General features: G+C 38.2%; 1 protein-coding gene across 1 annotated transcript in view; it reads right to left on the bottom strand.

The window, feature by feature from the left end:
• rngtt (RNA guanylyltransferase and 5'-phosphatase) overlaps positions 1-16,965 on the bottom strand; it is an 85,925-nt gene extending 68,960 nt beyond the window's left edge. Inside the window, exons 1-8 of the mRNA XM_053336966.1 lie at positions 16,570-16,965; positions 14,735-14,844; positions 14,532-14,635; positions 14,335-14,423; positions 9,667-9,742; positions 7,749-7,998; positions 4,937-5,046; positions 3,530-3,631 (exon numbers count right to left, since the gene is read on the bottom strand). Coding sequence (XP_053192941.1) covers positions 3,530-3,631; positions 4,937-5,046; positions 7,749-7,998; positions 9,667-9,742; positions 14,335-14,423; positions 14,532-14,635; positions 14,735-14,844; positions 16,570-16,633 — 905 coding nt within the window. The 5' untranslated portion in view covers positions 16,634-16,965. The remainder of the gene's footprint in view (positions 1-3,529; positions 3,632-4,936; positions 5,047-7,748; positions 7,999-9,666; positions 9,743-14,334; positions 14,424-14,531; positions 14,636-14,734; positions 14,845-16,569) is intronic.
• Between the last annotated feature and the right edge of the window lie 1,918 nt (positions 16,966-18,883).

Below are 18,883 nucleotides of genomic sequence, written 5' to 3'. Positions count from 1 at the left end.
AGTTAACCTCATGTGAGAAATAGAGGATTAAGCAAGACAGAAATAAGAAGAGGACTCAACTTAAGACAGGGCTTACCTTAACCACATTACAGGTGCATTGCTTAACAAATATATGCAGTTCCCTGTTACACTATTTCCACATTTGTAGGCTGAAATTTGTCTGGTGTTAATTCTTACTGCCATTTGGAGTCACAAAACGCACAAAGTTGCAATAAGCAGTCCAAAGTTTCTGGAACAATATTAACTTGAGATGACAAACTTTGGTGCAATATGACATATTAGAACAGAAACAGTGAAAGTGTATAGTAATTATTTTAAAATAACCTACTAATAGACAGCTGATATGTTAAACTCTTTTCATCATCGTTTCTTCATTTTAAATGGATGAATGAGTTTGTAGAATGAGGATTTTCAGGAGAAAATTAAGAAAGTCTTTCTCCAGTCCAATTTCTTCTGATAAAACCAAAGTTGAGCAGCATTGTTTGTTTTAAGTCCCAAGGACATAATTGGCCTCTCTCCCTCTCCCTCCTCGTCCTCTCTGGGGCACAAACCAATCTAGCCATGACAGAAGGCTCTACAACAAGATGATTAAAAAGGCCGACTCAGCCCATGCTTCCACCTCTTGGCAAATCCACTGATTTTGGCATCCTTTCCAAAGCTCGTTAGAAATCACCTGAATACACGAGGTGACAGTTTTTCCTCTGTATGACTTGTCTGTGTGTCAGAGATGGCTGCCTAATATTGTTAGGTTAGTGGCTGCTTTGTAACATTGCCTCACCATATTGCCTGTCATTGTGCTACTGAGCAAGGCAGTCATAATTATTGATGGCAATGGGCAACAACTGGCCATTAAAAGGAGCTGCAGTTGTGCAGGGAATCATCCATTTGGAACCGTTAGGAACTCTGCTAGAGCATTATATGGCATTATATGGAAATGAACATTTTTGCGTTTGCTCAACTAACCTTCCCTGTAAAAAAAAAATTAATACTTTTGTGTGAAATAAAAAAGGAAATGACTCACTTTGAAGGTAAAAATGACTTGGATTAGAATGGTGAAGATAAGAAAGTTTCCCAAAGTAACAACAGAAAAGCTGGAGGGATTTAAAAATCTGTAATACTGACTTCTGCCAACATGCAAAGAGAACATCTCTCCAGACCACATTGAAGAGACACATTTCCTATTAAAAATCCATTTCAGGTCTTTAAAATGCTACAGGCTGGAGAGCTTAATTAGAAATTATCTGCACAGTCTATGCAAGTCATGTCAGGAATGCCAAATTAAGATCATGCTGCACAGCTGCATCAGTAAATCACTATCAGTACATGTACACATCTTCAAAAATACTATCATTCATTGAAAGTCCTTCACATATATCCCAGCTACTTTTGCATAATTCATACTTTTTCAACAACTGAGACATGTTAGATTCAATAGATACTTACAAAATTGTGATTAAAAGTGAAATATATCTGTATTTGTGTTGTTTGCCTACAAGAGAGAACACTTTCTTTCTGTCTTGGCTTTAAAGCAGTTCCATCTAGTATTCCATCTATCCCAAAAGATTGTCCTTAATGCAGACCTGTGGAATTTTAAATCAAATGGAATTTTTACTTCACCAAAACTATCTCACCATTCGCCCCCATTAATTAAACAGCAGGGTGTTTCAGGTTCTCAGCTCAGTAGAATTCAGTAATATCAGATCAGCAGCATCTGAACATGCTGTCCTCCACATGTTCATATAAATGCATGCAGACCACAGTGAGGCTCCAAGAGCACATCCACATTGCAACACTGCATCCATCTGTCCTGCTACAGTACAGCTTAAATATGAATTTCAAGGTCTAGAAACAATTAGAATGACATAGATAGAAAGCTGCAGTTGGACATAAAGAATCAGCAGACACAGCAACAGGAGGACTCAAAGTTTACTGTCAACACACTCCTTTAAGATAAGATCGGACCCACCTGTATTATACTTGCTGAAAAATAGTTTAAAAAAAAATAATAATAATAATACATTAATTGACAACATTTTCTACACTGTTTAGGAGAGAGTTTCAAGGTCCAAGGAAGCAGATGTGCTGTGTGAAACCACTGATTACTAGGTGTAAAAATCACTCACTTTTTCCAGTACAACACACACACAAACACACACACACACACACACACACACACAATGAGCACTGATTAAATTACACCTTAGGTAATTAGTCTCGTTCCATTAGACTCAAGCACAATATGTTCCAGTGAGACTAAACTCTAAATTATTCTAGTGGGTGGGTCTAGTTGTAACACAGATGGGCAACAAACAGAGCAAATAGTCATTTAAGCTCTACGGAGACGATGAGCCACTGTCACCTTCACTCCACGTTTAAAGGTTTGATTTTTAAATGAGGATATGTTGGGTTTTTTTAAAGCATTGTAGTTTCTATCAAATATTACACAAACAGGTGTAAATAATGGCTTTCATGGAGCAAAATGTCACTACATATTTGATAAACAAATGAATGAATGGTGCATTGACTCAAACCGAACCATCATATCATCATATTCTCAACATAGGATATATCCTGCAGTTCAGTGATGACTCATACCTAGCACACTGTCTGTGTGTGTCTCTCTCTCTCTGCACTTCTCCCTTTTCCATGTCTTATGTTATTAGGTATCACTACTCAGTGAGGCTCACCGAGTAGCTGGAGGTAAAATGGGATGAAGGAAGGAAGAGAGGTGCTTGAGGCGGGCGCAGAATGAGCTCGGTAATATTCTCTAAACAAATTTGAGAGCGAAACTTTCCGAGAGCACTCACGAGCATTTGCAGATGACAGCAGTCTGTTACGCACATTAGCGGACTGTTGATCGGGTGCCAAATCTGTACTCTGCTGGTCTCACTCTTACAGGAAATTAAAGCAGTGATATGTAAAATTCTGAAATTGACTGCAGTCATTAAATATTCACCAGTGCACTGCAAATTTCGACCAGCGGGAGAGAGACGGTGCTTCACGGCAGACTAGTGGAATACTGAAAACCCCCTTTTCTCTCTCTCTCTCTGCACTAACTTTTGGGAGCAGAGGGCTAAAAGAAGAGAAAACAGGTTCACTGAGATATGTGACAGGAATGAAAAATAGCCTGACTGCATACCTTAGTTCTACATGGGGAAGATTGCACGCAGTCAGCTTGTTAAGCCTGTGGCTGCTTCAATGAAGACAATTAACAATTCCAATGTCTGAATCTTCAAAGTTATGCCATGACTATTCACGTTGATTAGCTATAGGAGGTTACAGTAATTAAACCCTAATAAGAACCAGAAGTCATGTTAGTATTTCTCTCAATCTTCACTAATGAGCCAGGAGGGTAAATTAACACTTCTGATGCATAGAGCTCCCATGGACACAAACTCCTTGTATTGACTGTCTAGAAGTCAAATGAGAGAGAAGCCAATTGGTCCAGACACAAAGAGCAATACCTGTATTGACATATGTGGAAAAGGAGTCACTTATTGTTAAGAGAATCCATGAACAATAGACCCACCGTGTGCCATCGGCTTTCCAGCTGACTTTGTATGGATTCTGCTCGAGGAAACGAAGGTTTTGTCTGTCCATGGATACCGGCTGTGCACCAGGAAAACCAGATCTGCAACAAAAATGAACAGACAATTAAAAAATGACATTTGATCAGTGACGCTAAAACTGTGATCTCAAGATGTCTGGAAGTCTAATGTTTTAGCTGCTGTTGTATTGTTTGACTATTGTCATGCTATTTTGTCATCTTGTTGTTACAGCAGTGTTTTATGACTAATCTATGTTTTTCTCTACCCTTCCTGATGTGTACTGTGCTTGTGTCCAGTCTGACCCTACCTGCCAGCAAGGTAGCTCTAGATGGAGTAGCGTACAATTGGTTTTACTGATGTGTTGTCAGGAAACACAAACAACAGGAGCAGGTGAATTAACGTGTAGACTTCTCTACTTGATTACTGAAAATGTCTGTGCTCTACCGACTGTCCAGTTTGCACTCTTTTAACGCACTATTATTATCTTGTACTTTAAATCCTAAAAATCTTACAATCATGTTTTTATTTTTCAGTATTATATAGCAAAGAAAAATATTAAAATTGTGAACTGACACGCACCTTGGAAAAAAAGAGATTGTTTTGTCTTTGGTCCACACTGCTCAGCCCTACTTATTAATATAAGTTGATGTGTAAGGACATTAAAATTATGGCTCTTAGGAGTCACTGAACCTACAGTATGAGTCACGTTTAACTTTACTAAATATTACTTAATTACTCAATTTAAAGTTAACACCTCTGCATCAGTGGGCATCATTACTGGCAATCATGAAAGGTGCACATAATGAAGGATGAGCTCATTAAGAACACTTCTTCGACAGTATGTTTGTTTTGTTGTAGGAGGTAAACAAGTGTAGGAGAAATTGGATGGCTCTGGCCTGAAAACGAGTGCAAAGGGTACCGTGACGAGGGGTATGGCAGCTAATCCCCATCCTGAACACGCACACACACACACACACAGCAAATACTTCATACAATCATAGCTATATTTGGATCATGTTATATTATATACAAGCACGCACAGGCACAATAACTAAACAATAACTTTGGGGACAGCAGGCGGTAGAAAAAGCAGCGTGGACTCTCCCGTCTGCTGTGACAGCGGACGAGGCAGTAGAGCAGACTCTCTGCAACTTCATTAAAAAAAGCTGCGGTGGCTTTCTCACAATAAGAAAAATCTATTTCTGACTCTCTCGCCTGTCTGAAAGTGTCAAGATTTTAAAAAGAAAAGAGAAAAAAAGGTGATTTAGGACAAATGAGTCACTCACAACACAGTACAGTACGCCCACATGTGTGCACACACAGTTTCCCGAAGGGATACGAGGAGGGCAAAAAATGTAAATTAAAAAAAAGGGGGGGGGGTTTCTTACTTCTCCCACTCTGCCATCTGCTGACACATTCTTTGGATCTCGCCAAGCTTGGGTTGTGTGGTGACCTGTGTGACACCTTTCACCGTGATGCCTTCAAGGAATACTGCACCCTGGGAGTTAAAAATACAGAAAGAAAACAGGTTGGACATTGAAAAACACTCATAACCTCCTACACATATTAAAAAAAAACTACTTCTCCATACAGTTGGAACTTTTCCAAACAGCTGCTTCTTTGCTTTATGGGTCCCCAAGTGCATAGACAGCAGGTTGAAATCTCATAAATTGAGCTTTCCTTTTGACCATTGCACCTTAAAAACCTTATAAAACCTGCTCCTCTGCTTTATCTACCAGGAAACTAGACTCTACTACCTCCTCTCACCTTGGCTCCTCACCAGCTTCACCTCTGTGTTCCTGTTTATACAGGAATCAGCTCGTATCTCGTGTGATAGAGACGACACCTGTAGCACTCATTCTTGCTCACTCCCCGCATTTCCTAATCTCACTTATTTATCTTCTGACATGACATTTCCCCTCTCACTATCACCAGATGAGTCTTCGAAATGGGTATAATATGATAATATATGCCAATTAGAAGATAATCAGATAATGTATGATAATGTATGTCACCCCAAGAACCATTAGTGCATATGTGTTGAGTATGAATAGTGGCAGTGGGAAGGAAAGCCCAATAATGGTTATATTAATTTCATTCTCCACCTGTCGGTCTAGAGGGGGTTAGGTACAAGTGCCTGCTGATTCACACATCAACTCATTTACACCAGTTTACCTGCTTGATGGGGTGACAACAATGACATTTGAACTTTGGTGGCATCACCTGAAAATGTGTGTCTCAATCTTCAAAATACAAGGTGCAGACTGTATCAATCAGTAACTAGATGAATTTTAAAGCCAGGGATAGTAAAATGGACTGAAAACAGGGATGAGGAGATATGATTGGAATCCTTATGTTAATATAATATTTTCCAAAATCAATACATATCCTGGTAGAACATGTAGCCAAAGCAGTGTGGACTGTTTTCTATTATTCTGCACTACATCAGATCAAGCTTCATACTAGTTTTTATATTACACCAAAGCATTATGTTTTTTTAGAGCTGAAATAATTAGTGGATTAAATAATTGGAAATGTAGTGAAACATTCTCAAATACCTCATCAGTCATTAAAAATTAGTGACTGAGAAATGCCTTCTGATTTTTTTATTTTATTTTTCTGATCCTCAAACATTTGAGTGATAATTGTTTAATGTTGTAATAAACACTGGTTAAAATTTAACCCCTGAAAATAGTAATGAATAGTATTTCCATTTCCCCCAGTTCTGGGTCACTTTGGGAAAAGTCATACGATTTCAAGCTATGTTGAAATGTTGAAATGGGTCAGATTTGACCTGAACAGTGTATGTGGTTTAAGTTCAAGTCATTTTTCCAATTAAAAAATACACCAAACATTTGGTGGTTTCCATTTTTCTTTGTCACATTTGATAGCAAATTAATATCTTTGTGTTTTGGACTGTTGGGCAAACAAAACAAGACATTTGAAGGTGTCACTTTAGGCTATCAGAAATTCTGCAGTGCATTTTTTTCATTATGTTTAACCTAAGTTAATGTTTTGACATTTGCTAATCAAAGTGTGTGTGGAATGATAATATGATAAAACCACATCACCTCAATATGATGCTGATGAATGTTTATATGTGATAATACTAGATTATGACCTAACCCTAACTGGCGGCAATGTGCAATCTGAGCTGATGGGTGGTCATCTTGAGCTATTATATTTTATATATTAATGCTTCTTCTAAATGGTTCAACCATATTAAAGCAGAGTGCACAGAAGTCCATGAGAGACAGGAATCTGATTCCTTTCACTGCCTCTCCCTTACTAAGGATGGAGGACAAAGGAGGGGTCAACATTTTCCTTGTTGTTTCAGAGATCACTACACAAACTGTGTCTCAGTATGTGCTATCCAAAGTGGCTAAGCAGTGATTTTACTTTTCATGTTAAGAAACACAGAAAAAGTGTTTCATCCAAGCACATTTATGATGTCTCTTCTTAAAACAGCCAATTGGCTGCCAACCAGTCTGACTCTGGAGCCGGCCACTCAACCAAGAGACAGTGCTCCATAATAGCAGTGAAGTAATGCAGTCTGCTGCTGCTGCTTTCTCTTCTGGGTTCTTCCCTCTAGACCTGTCTGCTGCATCATATTGTGAACAATTAGATTTGCCTTGATTCAGGTTTTCAGTAAACTCTGTGCATGGACCCTGATGAATAAATATCCAGAGCTTGTATTTGGATGTGATTGTAATTAGTACATGTGTTGAACTGTCAAATCTATTTCTTTATTTTATTTCTAATGTCTCAGCTCTGCTACTTTTTGCCTTGCTGTTGCCTCTACACCAACTGCTTGTAAAGCTGTTGAGACAATTTGAATTTAGGTCTCTTTTACTGGATGAGAGCACCAGCTTAATGTCGATAGCAGCAAACCTAATTACATGCAACTTGAGATGATTCAACGCTTCTAATTTCACCAAACTGCGGTGATTAAAGTGTCACATGAAAAAAAAGGCAGACAGCTTTTATGTAATCAAAATTATACCTTTCCCAGCAGCCGAGAAGATGGAAAGTGCCATGTCTCTCTGAATTTATACGTATAATTGAACATAAGGCTCTCATCACTTGGGAGGCCTCCCTATAGACTCTACATCACTCTGCATGAGACCCATGTCATGCAGAGAGGGACCAAGAGATTTTCTACTTAACAGTCCATTTCCTGGAGCTCCCCAGAAGTCTTACCAGTTTTAGCTTCTCCTTCTTACGTTTGCCGGGCGCTGACCCAGAGGAGCTGGGCCCCGACTCCTGGCCTACTGCATTACCGTCGTCGTCCACCTCCCCGTCATCGTCATCAAAGCACCACTCCGGCAGCGCGGGGGCAGGGGGCGCGTCCTCCTCGTCACCATAGCGACGAAAGAGCTCTTTGAGGTAGTCTCCCTTGTAGATCCCAGGGGCACGGGCCTGGCTGAAAGCAGCTACAGCTGCCTCAACGCTGATAAGAGCCAGAAAACATATACAGGGTGTCTTTTAAAAGGGGTTACTTGTAACACTGTGAAGATGACCAAACTTTTAAGTGGAAATCTCATTGAAGGGAGTCATATTTATGCATTATACAGAGATATTTGTGAATTACTGGATTTCTTATGTAATCTGTTTATCACTGTCATAACTTGAGCTGTAATGACAAATATATTAATTCCGATGTTAGCAGTGCACTTTTCCCCAGATAATGTTTGTTTTGTTGCTTGTTCAACAAGGTAAGGTGCAGGATAAAACATGTGTTCATGTTTCTAAGTTAAATGAAGGAAACTTTAGCAGGAAAGCTAATTTAGATTGTTGTTCAGAGTGTGTGGCTCTCGTTTTGTGTAGCAGGATGCTATCAGGCTCAGTGTGACCGCCTGCTCTGCCTACAATTGAATGTCATGTTATTCTTTTATGCATTTTCATTTTCTTTATTGAAATAAGGCCTCCATCTAAGTATGCAGATGACAAAATGGTATTTTTCGAAATAATGTAAAGTTTGGGGGCACGCTCATGAAAGCAAAGAATTGAAACTATAAATGTCTCCCTTCTGATTGCTGATTTTGTCTTTAAGGAGAACACAGGACAAGTGATTTATATACTAGATATGTACGGTATACTACAGTGCACACAAAAAAGTAATTTTTTTTGTTGACTTTAAAATTTTGCACTTTTGATCGCACGAGGCAAGCAATTAGAAGATACGACCTTGGGCCATAGTTGTTATGAAAAGTGGGTACATGGTTCAGTTCATTTGTAATATCTCTGGTTATTTTTCCATTACTAATGGAACGACATGTTGGCAAAACAGAACAAAGGGAAGATGGTGAAAATAAAGTTAATAGTACAATTAATACCACTAGATTTAGATTGTGAATGTACTACGGTCTATAGAGTCTAACTGTTGGTGCAGAAAGCTCTGAGGTAGTAAGACACCAAATTGGGAGAAAGGATGACATTTTTAAAAGTATGACAGCATCAAGAAAGATAAATCTGTCTGTTAACACGCATTTTCTTTTTCAGTTCTTGTATAAGTCTCTGGATGTGCTCTTCAAACGTGAGGTGGGTACAAAGATAAACACCAAGGTATTTAAAATTCTGCACTGTAGTAGGTCTCTGACTGGCCAGGTCTATGGGATGAGACATAGACAAATGTTTCCTTGGGGGAATGGAAATATCTTCCAACACATGATACAGGATGAATCTAATGCTCTGAGAATATTTATTACACAGGAAATGGTGGGTGGTGGGAGGGTTTTTATCCAGCCTACATGTCTACGGTAGCTTCCAGGGATTTTGCTCTCTCAGACTGCTGCTCCACCTCTGACTAAAGACACATCCTCATCCCCCTCTCTTCAGCAGTTGTAAATTATTTAACATCCCTGTTGTGGGGTGATGAGCTTGGTCAATGCTAACTAGCCAGCTTCTTTGTATAGCCTTTGTTGATTTGTACTGACAGGGCAACTTCTCGTGCCATTGAATAAACAGGAACTATCATGAGAAGATGAGATTATCAGCTAAAAAAAGACTGGCAGGGCAGGGATGTTGTTTTTGACTGCAGGGGGCACCGTGTATGGTAGGTGTTATGTAAGACGTCTACTTCCAGCAGTATGAGTGATCGAAGTGGGTCAGACCTTACCTCCAGTCCATTTTCTCCACCAAGTATGCACATATCAGAAAGCCTGTCCGGTTGAAGCCATGCGTGCAGTGAACACCTTTAGGAGAAAGAAAAGAGGAAGCACAGGAGGTCCAAAACTCAGAATCCCACTATAAATTTACATTCATATGAAGACATTTAGTACTTCTAGAAGTGCGATGGGAGAATATACTTAAAGTCAACACATCATTCCAATCTAATTCCCGTCCCATCTATGCTCAACGACTTCACGCAATTAATTTTATGTAGCATAATGTGAGAGGCGTTATTATATCAATAGCCCTGTGGTTCAGCACCATCTTATCCAATGTGTTCCCATCAGACATCAATAACATCCATGTTCTTTGAGATGTACCGAGGTTGAATCCGTGTTTTGAGCAGAAGCATCAAATCACACAAGCTCAAAAGACTCCTAGGCAGATCCCTCTATCCTCAGAGGGCGATTCTGCCTTTAAACACCCACATCAAATAGCAGTCTGACACCAGCACACACAGAAGAAAACCAAAGCTGGGTGATGCATTCAAAGCGGTAAAAAGAGGATGAAAAAGGCACGGGAAAAAGCAAAAAACAGAGAGAAATCGTATGCCACATTAACTGTAGCATACCATTCAAGTGGATCGGACTTGGAGGTGGGGGGCAAAGATTCCCTGAAGGCACAAAAAGCCCCGCCGATGAGTTCCATCATATATGTTCACCATTTCAAGCAAGACCAAAAATGTTCATTGTTAAAAAAAGCAAAAAACACCAATATCCAACTAATTTTGTAATAAAGAAAGGCGACATTGTCACAAACAAGTATTCTTCAGCAGGTATACAGCAGTTCATACTGCACAAAACAAAAACCCTCTGACGATCATATTTCCCCAGTATAGAAAGTTTGCCTGGCAACGTCAAGCTCGAATGAAGGTGAAATGAGCATGAGAAGATGGGGATCACATTTACAAGCCCAACTGTCTAATTTGGACATGTGTACCACAGAGACAACAAAGCCTAATCACCAGCTGGCTGAAAACAGGACATTGCTGAGATGACATTCACGCATTCTGCTCTGATGTTCAAGCAAATCTGAGTTAGGAGACAGGCAGCAGTCAGTAAGTAAGAGCAGATCTGAGCAAGATTTACATGATGCTAGAGTGAGGTGTAAGAGAGCACCCTGCTGTCTCTGCTGTGAAAGTCCAATTTCAATATCAGTGTTTGGTAATGTCTCCCAGGATGCTTATAGGCAGCAAAATATCCTTCTATCCTTCAAACCATTATTATATACTGAAAAGGAAATGAAGGGAAGCTACTAAAAAATAAGACAAAGTGGGAAGAAATTACCCAAAACCTTGAATGGGGTAGTATAAGAGCAAGACAAGATGCAGACATAGATTATTTGGATACAAAACACATATCTGACACTAACACACACATCTAAAAAAGCTGAAATAACATTGTCAATAGAAGTCATGGTCAAAGTTGAATGTGTGGGATGTTTTACTTTTGAGAGATGTCTCCCAGTTGTGATGGAAACTAGAGCGGAAATAATTTCTTTAATCGTTCAAGACAAAAATTCCCAAATTCTCTTGTTCCTGCTCCTCAGATATGACTATGTTCTGCTTTATTTAGTCCTCTATAATAGTAAACTGAATATCTTTGGGTTATGGATTGTTGGCTGGGACAAAACAAGACATTTGACGTTGCATCTAAGGCTTTGGGAGATCCACATTTTCTGACATTTTATAGACCCAATAACTAATCAATCAATGGAAACTATGTAACTTGCAACCATTACTGCAGTATTTCCACATGGTTAATAAAACAGTTGAGACAAAACATCTACACACTTTTAATTTTTACAACAAACATATTTATCCAGGTATTAGCCTCGGTGCCCACCTCTAATATAACCTATAAATGTATAAAAAAACTAAATAATGACCTGCACACTATAGACTCTATAACTGCCAACTGAAAAGAAGGGTGTGAGTGTGTACTTTCAAAATATAAAACAAAATCTCACTGACTTTTGGACCAGTTCATTTTTAGAGTAAGTCTGCCCTCTGCTGGGCATGTTGGGTAATGCTATTAATAGGCCAGTCTAGTCCTGCACTCTATGACCAGATATGTCAGTATAAATGTCAGAGAATTAACTTAAATTTAGTTTAAATTCCACCTCAGATACCTGCAAATACAGCACCAAGCTTTTCATTAAATCTGGAAGTAATGTGTGGAACAAAAGGAGGGGAAAAAAAGTTTTTTTTTAAAAAGGGCATTAAACTGAGCCCTGATAGATGACTGCTGTATTGCCTGTGTGTTCTGCTCTGTGTCAGACATTATTAAGCTCTGAATAACATTTTAAAAATAGCTGTAGTGAGGTAGAACACAATTACCACCACATCAAAACTATTGGGACACAATATCTTAAAATAACATGGTCACAGTGAACTCAGCTTCACAGTAAGCAAGCACATTTATAGGGATGTTTAAACCCTCAGGAATAGACAGAACATCACACCGCAGGGCAGTTTAACATAGTCTACTGCAAAATGAGACAGCTAATTTTATGTATTTAGAAAGCAGAGGCATTGTAAGTCATCATATTAAGATACTGTTCAGGCATCCAAGCTGAGAGAAATAAATAGAAGCCTCAATGTTTAAGGACTAAAAGCTCTGGGCTGTTAAAACACAGAGAAGTCTAAATTAGTTATTAAGTCAAAGCAGTTCAAACAGTCTGAGCAAACTCAAACATTTACAGCGACATCTTGAAATTCTGCTTTTCATACTTCTCCTGTGAGCAGAGGTCATCTTTGTTAAAAACACCAATGGGCAGCCAGGGCACTTCAGTTCCAAAAGCTTTTTACTGTATGGCACACTGATCCAATCATTTTCTTTCATTGAACAACACTGAGTTTGACCTGTCAAGGGAAAAATGTCCAAAGTCTATTATTCTCTGCTATTCAACTAAATATTAGTAGATCTCTTAAGAACTTAATCTATTTTTAAATAAAGATTAAAGTCAGACCAGCTTTTATTACGCTGTTGCATAACACACAGTATGACAACTGATCTGAACCCAAGGAGGGCTGATAACTTTGTCCATTTTTTTCTAATTGAGAACAAGTTCAAGCATTATTGTATAATGAATAGACAAAAATCCTCTCAGTGACATTCTGCTCCTATTTATAGCAAGACAGTCCGCGATGAGAAAAGAGCAAAGCCGCAATAGAATAAATAAATATGAATAAATAAGAGTCGTCATCAGTTTTCAGAATTAAGATGATACATACAGGGTTTTATTTACTGGAAATGTCAGGCTGGATGCAGATTATGTCATGCTGTATGGTTTTGAGGATCGATTTTGATTGACTGTCAAGTCTTTCTGTCGTTCATCAACTTGCTCTGAAAGTGATCCAACTATATCATTTTCCCTCTCATCCTCGTTATAGTTGTTGTGTTGATTCCACCATCCACTTTTTAAAACTATATAGCGTAAAAACCAGTGTTTTCCTTGAAAAGTAGGGTGTGTCTTATACACCAGTGTGTCCTATCCACCACTATAATACAGACAGAGGTTGGATCTGGATAGGATTATAGGTCTGTAAAACTCTGTCCACACTAAGAATGATAACTATCGCAATAACTATAACTATAAACATAATGATGTGAGCGTCCACACTTATGAACTATAACATCCTATAAACAGTGGTGTCAAGCTGTGCGCTCCAGCTGTGTCGACAGTTAATGAAAATCAGTGACCCGTTAATGCTGTGTGTTGTACAGAAAATTTAATGTAAATTCAATTTAATTTAAAAGAAAATCAGACGGGATCACTGGCAGGTGCTGATTCAGTCTGTTGATCAGAAGTATTTCGGGATACTGGTTCAAGACAGCAGTAGATGCTGAAGCGTGATATGCAAAAGCGCACAGTTGAACAACTTTTACTGAGCTGTGGCAGTGACACACAGTATGAGCACAGATCTGAAGCCTAAAAGATTCACTAACTTTGTTTTTCCACTGGATGGAACAGAGGATGATACTTTGTTTGACTCTGGGACTGACACAGAGTCTGAGGACAGTGCGCTTGGTGAGCCTTACAGCGACTCAGGCACAATATTAAGGCAGTGATAGCTCTGATAACGAGTTTTTGTGACTGGAGTAAGCACACAGCTACACACTGTATCTACTATGTAAAGTTACTATGTTCTTTTAAAAGATTTAATTGAAACTTATAGCTTAACCCAAACCTGGTCTGAGTTAATATACTGGTCCAGTTCAGTTAAGTAAATCATTACCGGACCATTAACCATTAAGCAGACACACTGTTTCAGGTGTAATATGTGTTTTGTTCCATTTCAAATAAAAGTATATTGAAAAGTATAAACGTATGTGTTTATAAATGAATAACTACTAGTGCATTTAAATAAACCAGTCTTTAATAGAAAAGCGTTTTCCCTAGCATGAAACCCCCCAAAATATACACTGTTTTTTGCGGTAGTTACAGTTATCATTCTTGGTGTAAATGGCCCTTAAATGTAACAGTTCTGATCCTACTGTTCTAATGTCTTTGTAATTTAGACATGTTTTAAGAGTGATTTCAAAACAGGTTCACAGGTCAGGGAATAATCTGTAACTTTCGGAGACTAACTTTTAAGCCAAGGACTCCTTACCTATTAATTCTGTAGGATTCTTCTCAATGAAATGTTCGCAGAGCCGGATAAACATCACAGTTGTCTCTTTTGATGGGCACTCTCCATGGCTAAAAAGAAACAGAATGACATTAGTCTCTGTACATTAACACTGAATGCACTACAGCAAACTGAATGAGGACAATTAGTTTAGCTCATGACAGTAAAATTACTCATACCCTTTACACTGTAGCTTCACATATTTTATGCCTTCCTTCTCAATGTCGTTGCGGTCATAAAAGCGAGTTGTGTTGGTCAAATCTACAAGCAAACCCATTTTCACCTAGAAGAAAACAAAATGATGTGTCATATCATGGATTTTCAATGTCATATCACTTAACTGGCAAATTAAGTCAGTATCAATCACCATGAAGTTACTTACTTTTAGACTTTTCAAGTAGTTTGACAGCATGCTCGGGTGAAACCTGTTCTCCTCTGCTACTTGGTCATCATATCTGGGACCCAACATTGTTTTCATTGGCAAAAATTTACCTAGAGGAAAAATACACATAATGAATCAAAGGTGTTTTAGTATCAAAACATCAGTGCTTGAAGGAGGATACAAGAAAGATGACTCATAAATGTGTTCAAGTACTTTACTCCTCCAATACATGACGTGTGATATATCACTGTGAAACTACATACACTTTATCATATCAAATCAAATCTAAATGTTTTGATGAATCCCCATCAGGCTTGCCCACAGGTGCATCAGCCAAGTGAAATCCAAGGAGAAAGTACATGCTGTGTGTGTGCTAAATAAAGCATAAAAGACACACAAATTGAATTGGTGGCATATCAAAATCAGTCAGTTCATAAATCCAGACCCATTTGTGTGTACTAACTAGTGCTATGTGTCCCTGTCATATTTTAAAGTGCCACCGTCTCCAGCTGTGCTTTGAAACTCAACATCTGGCTACACTCCTGCACTGATACATAGCAAATCTGGTGTAGACATGGGCCTTACAAGTAAGTAAATGATAGTTTTACAATTTTTTAACTTTGTCTTAAAACAACAGTGAGGTAATCATATAGACAGTGAAAGAGTGTTTTCCTCTCTGTAATCATTCCTCCTGTCCATACTGACTATTAAAAGATCCCCTTCAAATGTGCTTTCAATGTAAGTGATGGGGGCCAAAATCCACAGTGTGTCCACACGGTCATTTTGTGAAAAAACACATTTTAAACATTTAACTTACATGAGGCTTCAGCAGTCTGAGTTAGTGATATCAAGTGGATATTTGCCACATTTACAATCTTTTTAGAAACAAATCCCCTCTTTGTATTTCCCTATTCAGCTGCTGTGGAAGCATAGTCACAAATAGGGGGATCTTCTAAATACGTTTTTGACAAGATAGGAGGAGGACTGTGGATTGTATCCCCTATCGCTTACATTGGAAGTGCATTGTGAAGGGATCTCCTAATGGTCAGTACGAACAGGAGGAATGACTATGACAAGAAAACCGTATTTCAGTGGTCATTTGGGCAGCTGACTGTTGTTTTCAGTCAGAGTTAAAAAATTATGAACCTATCCTTTAATGAAAACCGACCACCACACTGCATAGCACATACAGTGAAGCCACGCTATCGCTCCAGTTTGTTTGGACACGTGATCGACAACGGAACTAGTTCAGTCCAGTGATTGGTTTCAAATACATTTTCTTAAAATGAGAAATAAATGAACGAAACATACAGCCCAAAAATAATTAAACGAGAGCAAAAGAACAAGCATGTCTACAGAGAGTTTAGTGTTGACGGCGCGTTAGCCACAGGTGCCGAGTTAGCTAAACAAATGTGAATCATAACAAACTTCATTCAGAAAAATGGCAAATTAAGTTTGCCTAGCAACAATTAAACACACACACTCTTTAAAACGCTTGAGCTCCTTTAGTTAGTTGGTCTCCTCTCGTAAAATCGGCTGTGCAATCCACATCAACCATCAATTCATTCAATTATAATAATATCAATTTGGACCTCACTGCTCTCCATGACCATGTTGTGATGCTTTTCTTACATTTACGTGTGAATTACTTATAATAGCTACGTGCTGCTTGTTAAATCAGAGCGTTTAGCAAACTAGACAAGTGGGACGTGAGCTTTCCACTTGTGCCAGCAGCATGCACTGTGATAAATATAAGACACCCACTAGGTAGCTGGTAGCATTAGCACAGTCTGACTGAAGCTCGTTAATATAACGTTGTGCTCTCTTTCACTCACCGGCCACAGGTTGTCCTCTTCTGGGGCAATTCCGCCACCGAGGAGGGGCTCCGGTGTGTGACATGTTCAGGGAGAGAGGATTCGGTGCAGTGACTCGCTGGTAATAGTTAAAACGTCACTATCCGTGTGGCCGAATGCTACTCCCGGTGAGGTCGCGGTAATTCCCACCTCTGGCTCACTCGAGCACCGCGGACTCAAGGCCCTCTGGCTAATAATTCAGGGAAATCATCCACCAAGTTTGAGCCCGACGAACCTCCTGACGGGCCGACAAACATCTACACGAAACATATGTTGTTACGACTCATAGCAGAACAGCATCCCAAATATGAAGTTATTATTTATCAGCTTTAAGTAGGTCCAGATTGTTAGCAAGTAGCTAGCATAACGTCATTACCATAGCAGTCGCAAAACGAGCTAGCTAGCTGAGGCTAAACTAGCTAGCCTGCTTCTTCTGGTTGTTTATGTCTTTAGTTTAGACGGCATCCTGCGTTGTACCGCCATCTGGTGGTTCATACGAGGAGGGACACCAAACTATGAAATCCGTTTGAAACATGACCGCGAAAATTGTATTTATGAAAACTTCCAAGTTGAAAAATGTCATACAACCCAATTTTCATGTATTTGTACAGGAGTGTTTTTAGACTTTTTATGGCTAAATGTTATATTCACAAACGCAATTTTCTTCTTAGTTTGCTGCCTTTCCTTGCATTCTTTAAGCCATACAAAGAGCCACAAAGGTGCCTTTCTACCGTATCAACACTCTGAACCTATGACTTATGAACATGTAATATTTTTTATTTATTTACTTATCTTATTTCTTTGGGTGTTTTTTGTTAGTTTTTTAAAAGATTTTCCTGTAGGCTATTTGTGTATTATCTCTGTGTGTGTGTGTGTGTGTGTGTGTGTGTGTGTGTGTGTGTGTGTGTGTGTGTGTGTGTGTGTGTGTGTTTGTGTTTGTTTGTTTTGTGTTCGTGCAAATACAAATACATACATTGAGGCATACACATGAATACCCATAAACACCCTTTACTCTGACCCTTTTAATTGTTACACTTTTCTCTCATTAGGCTACATTTACATTTCACATTATGGAAAATGACAAACATGTCATGTCACTTAGGCTATGAGAAAAAACGTTTGAAAACTCTTTGTTTTTGCAGATGTTTATACTGTTTTGTTTCGATTGTCTTGCTTTTGCAATTTAAATACATTTAAATTTGTATTTTTTAAAAACCTAAATAAACCAATTAATTACTGGATATATACTGTATACATATATTTCTTCAAAAATAAAGCTAATGAGTGCAATATAATTAACATGATCTACTTGCAAGCAAAATTAGATATCTAAATACTTCAGTCACATGCTATTGTTCTTTGAAATTAATTAAAAGCAGTTAAAACCATTTTGCACTCTAAGAATGAAAAAGATCCAGTTCAACACAAAATGTTTTTTAATTTTCAAAATGTTCTTGCACATCATTTATGTTATTATTATTTTATATTATTTATTTATTTAGTATTATTATTATTATTATTATTATTATTATTATTATTATGCTGTTGTGATATCTGTGCTGAAGCCCCGGGCTGTTTGTTTTTAGTGCTCTCATATGTTCAAAATGTATACAAATTTCATAGCAGTTTTCAAAGGTACTTCACTTGATGAATATTTGTTAAATGTTGCAATATCTTTCAGAAATTTAAGAACTGAAGCATTATGTGATTTGTATGAACAGCCTGAGTGGAGATCAGTAGCTATTCATGTCCCAACTCAAAAGGAATTATATTATCTCAGGTATATTCACAGTATTAATTACTGGAAAACATGAAATGTTACACTATTACACAGCTTATGCAATTTTTACATTTGATGCCATGTCATAGAGGAAAAACGACAAGAAGTGATTGTTTTTCTAGTTTCAAGTAAGCAGTTTATTACTATATTACAAGTGCAGATATCAGTAAAAACAAAAAGGTAACGTACCTTATAATAACATACATAGTTTTATTAGCCCTATAATGCCTATAGCTAACATTATTTTGACAACAAAACTGAAGTCTCACCATTTACATTCATCCTCAGCATGCTATCACTGAGCAAACATGGGATTCTATAATAGACAGTATATACAGGTTTGTTTTATCATTTGAACCACTGCTGCATAACACAGGTACCAGAGTCATTAGTGTGTTAAAAGAAAAAAACTCTAAAAATAAAAAGAATTCATTAAGAGAGGTGAATGTTGGTTCCACATTATGGTCTAAATGTTGTCAGTACAGAAAATGAAAAAAGAAAAGTTTTTTCATTGAC

Source organism: Scomber japonicus, chromosome 17 (genome assembly GCF_027409825.1).
Source record: "Scomber japonicus isolate fScoJap1 chromosome 17, fScoJap1.pri, whole genome shotgun sequence".
Classification (NCBI taxonomy): Eukaryota; Metazoa; Chordata; class Actinopteri; order Scombriformes; family Scombridae; genus Scomber; species Scomber japonicus.
This window is presented reverse-complemented; position numbering and strand designations above follow the sequence as displayed.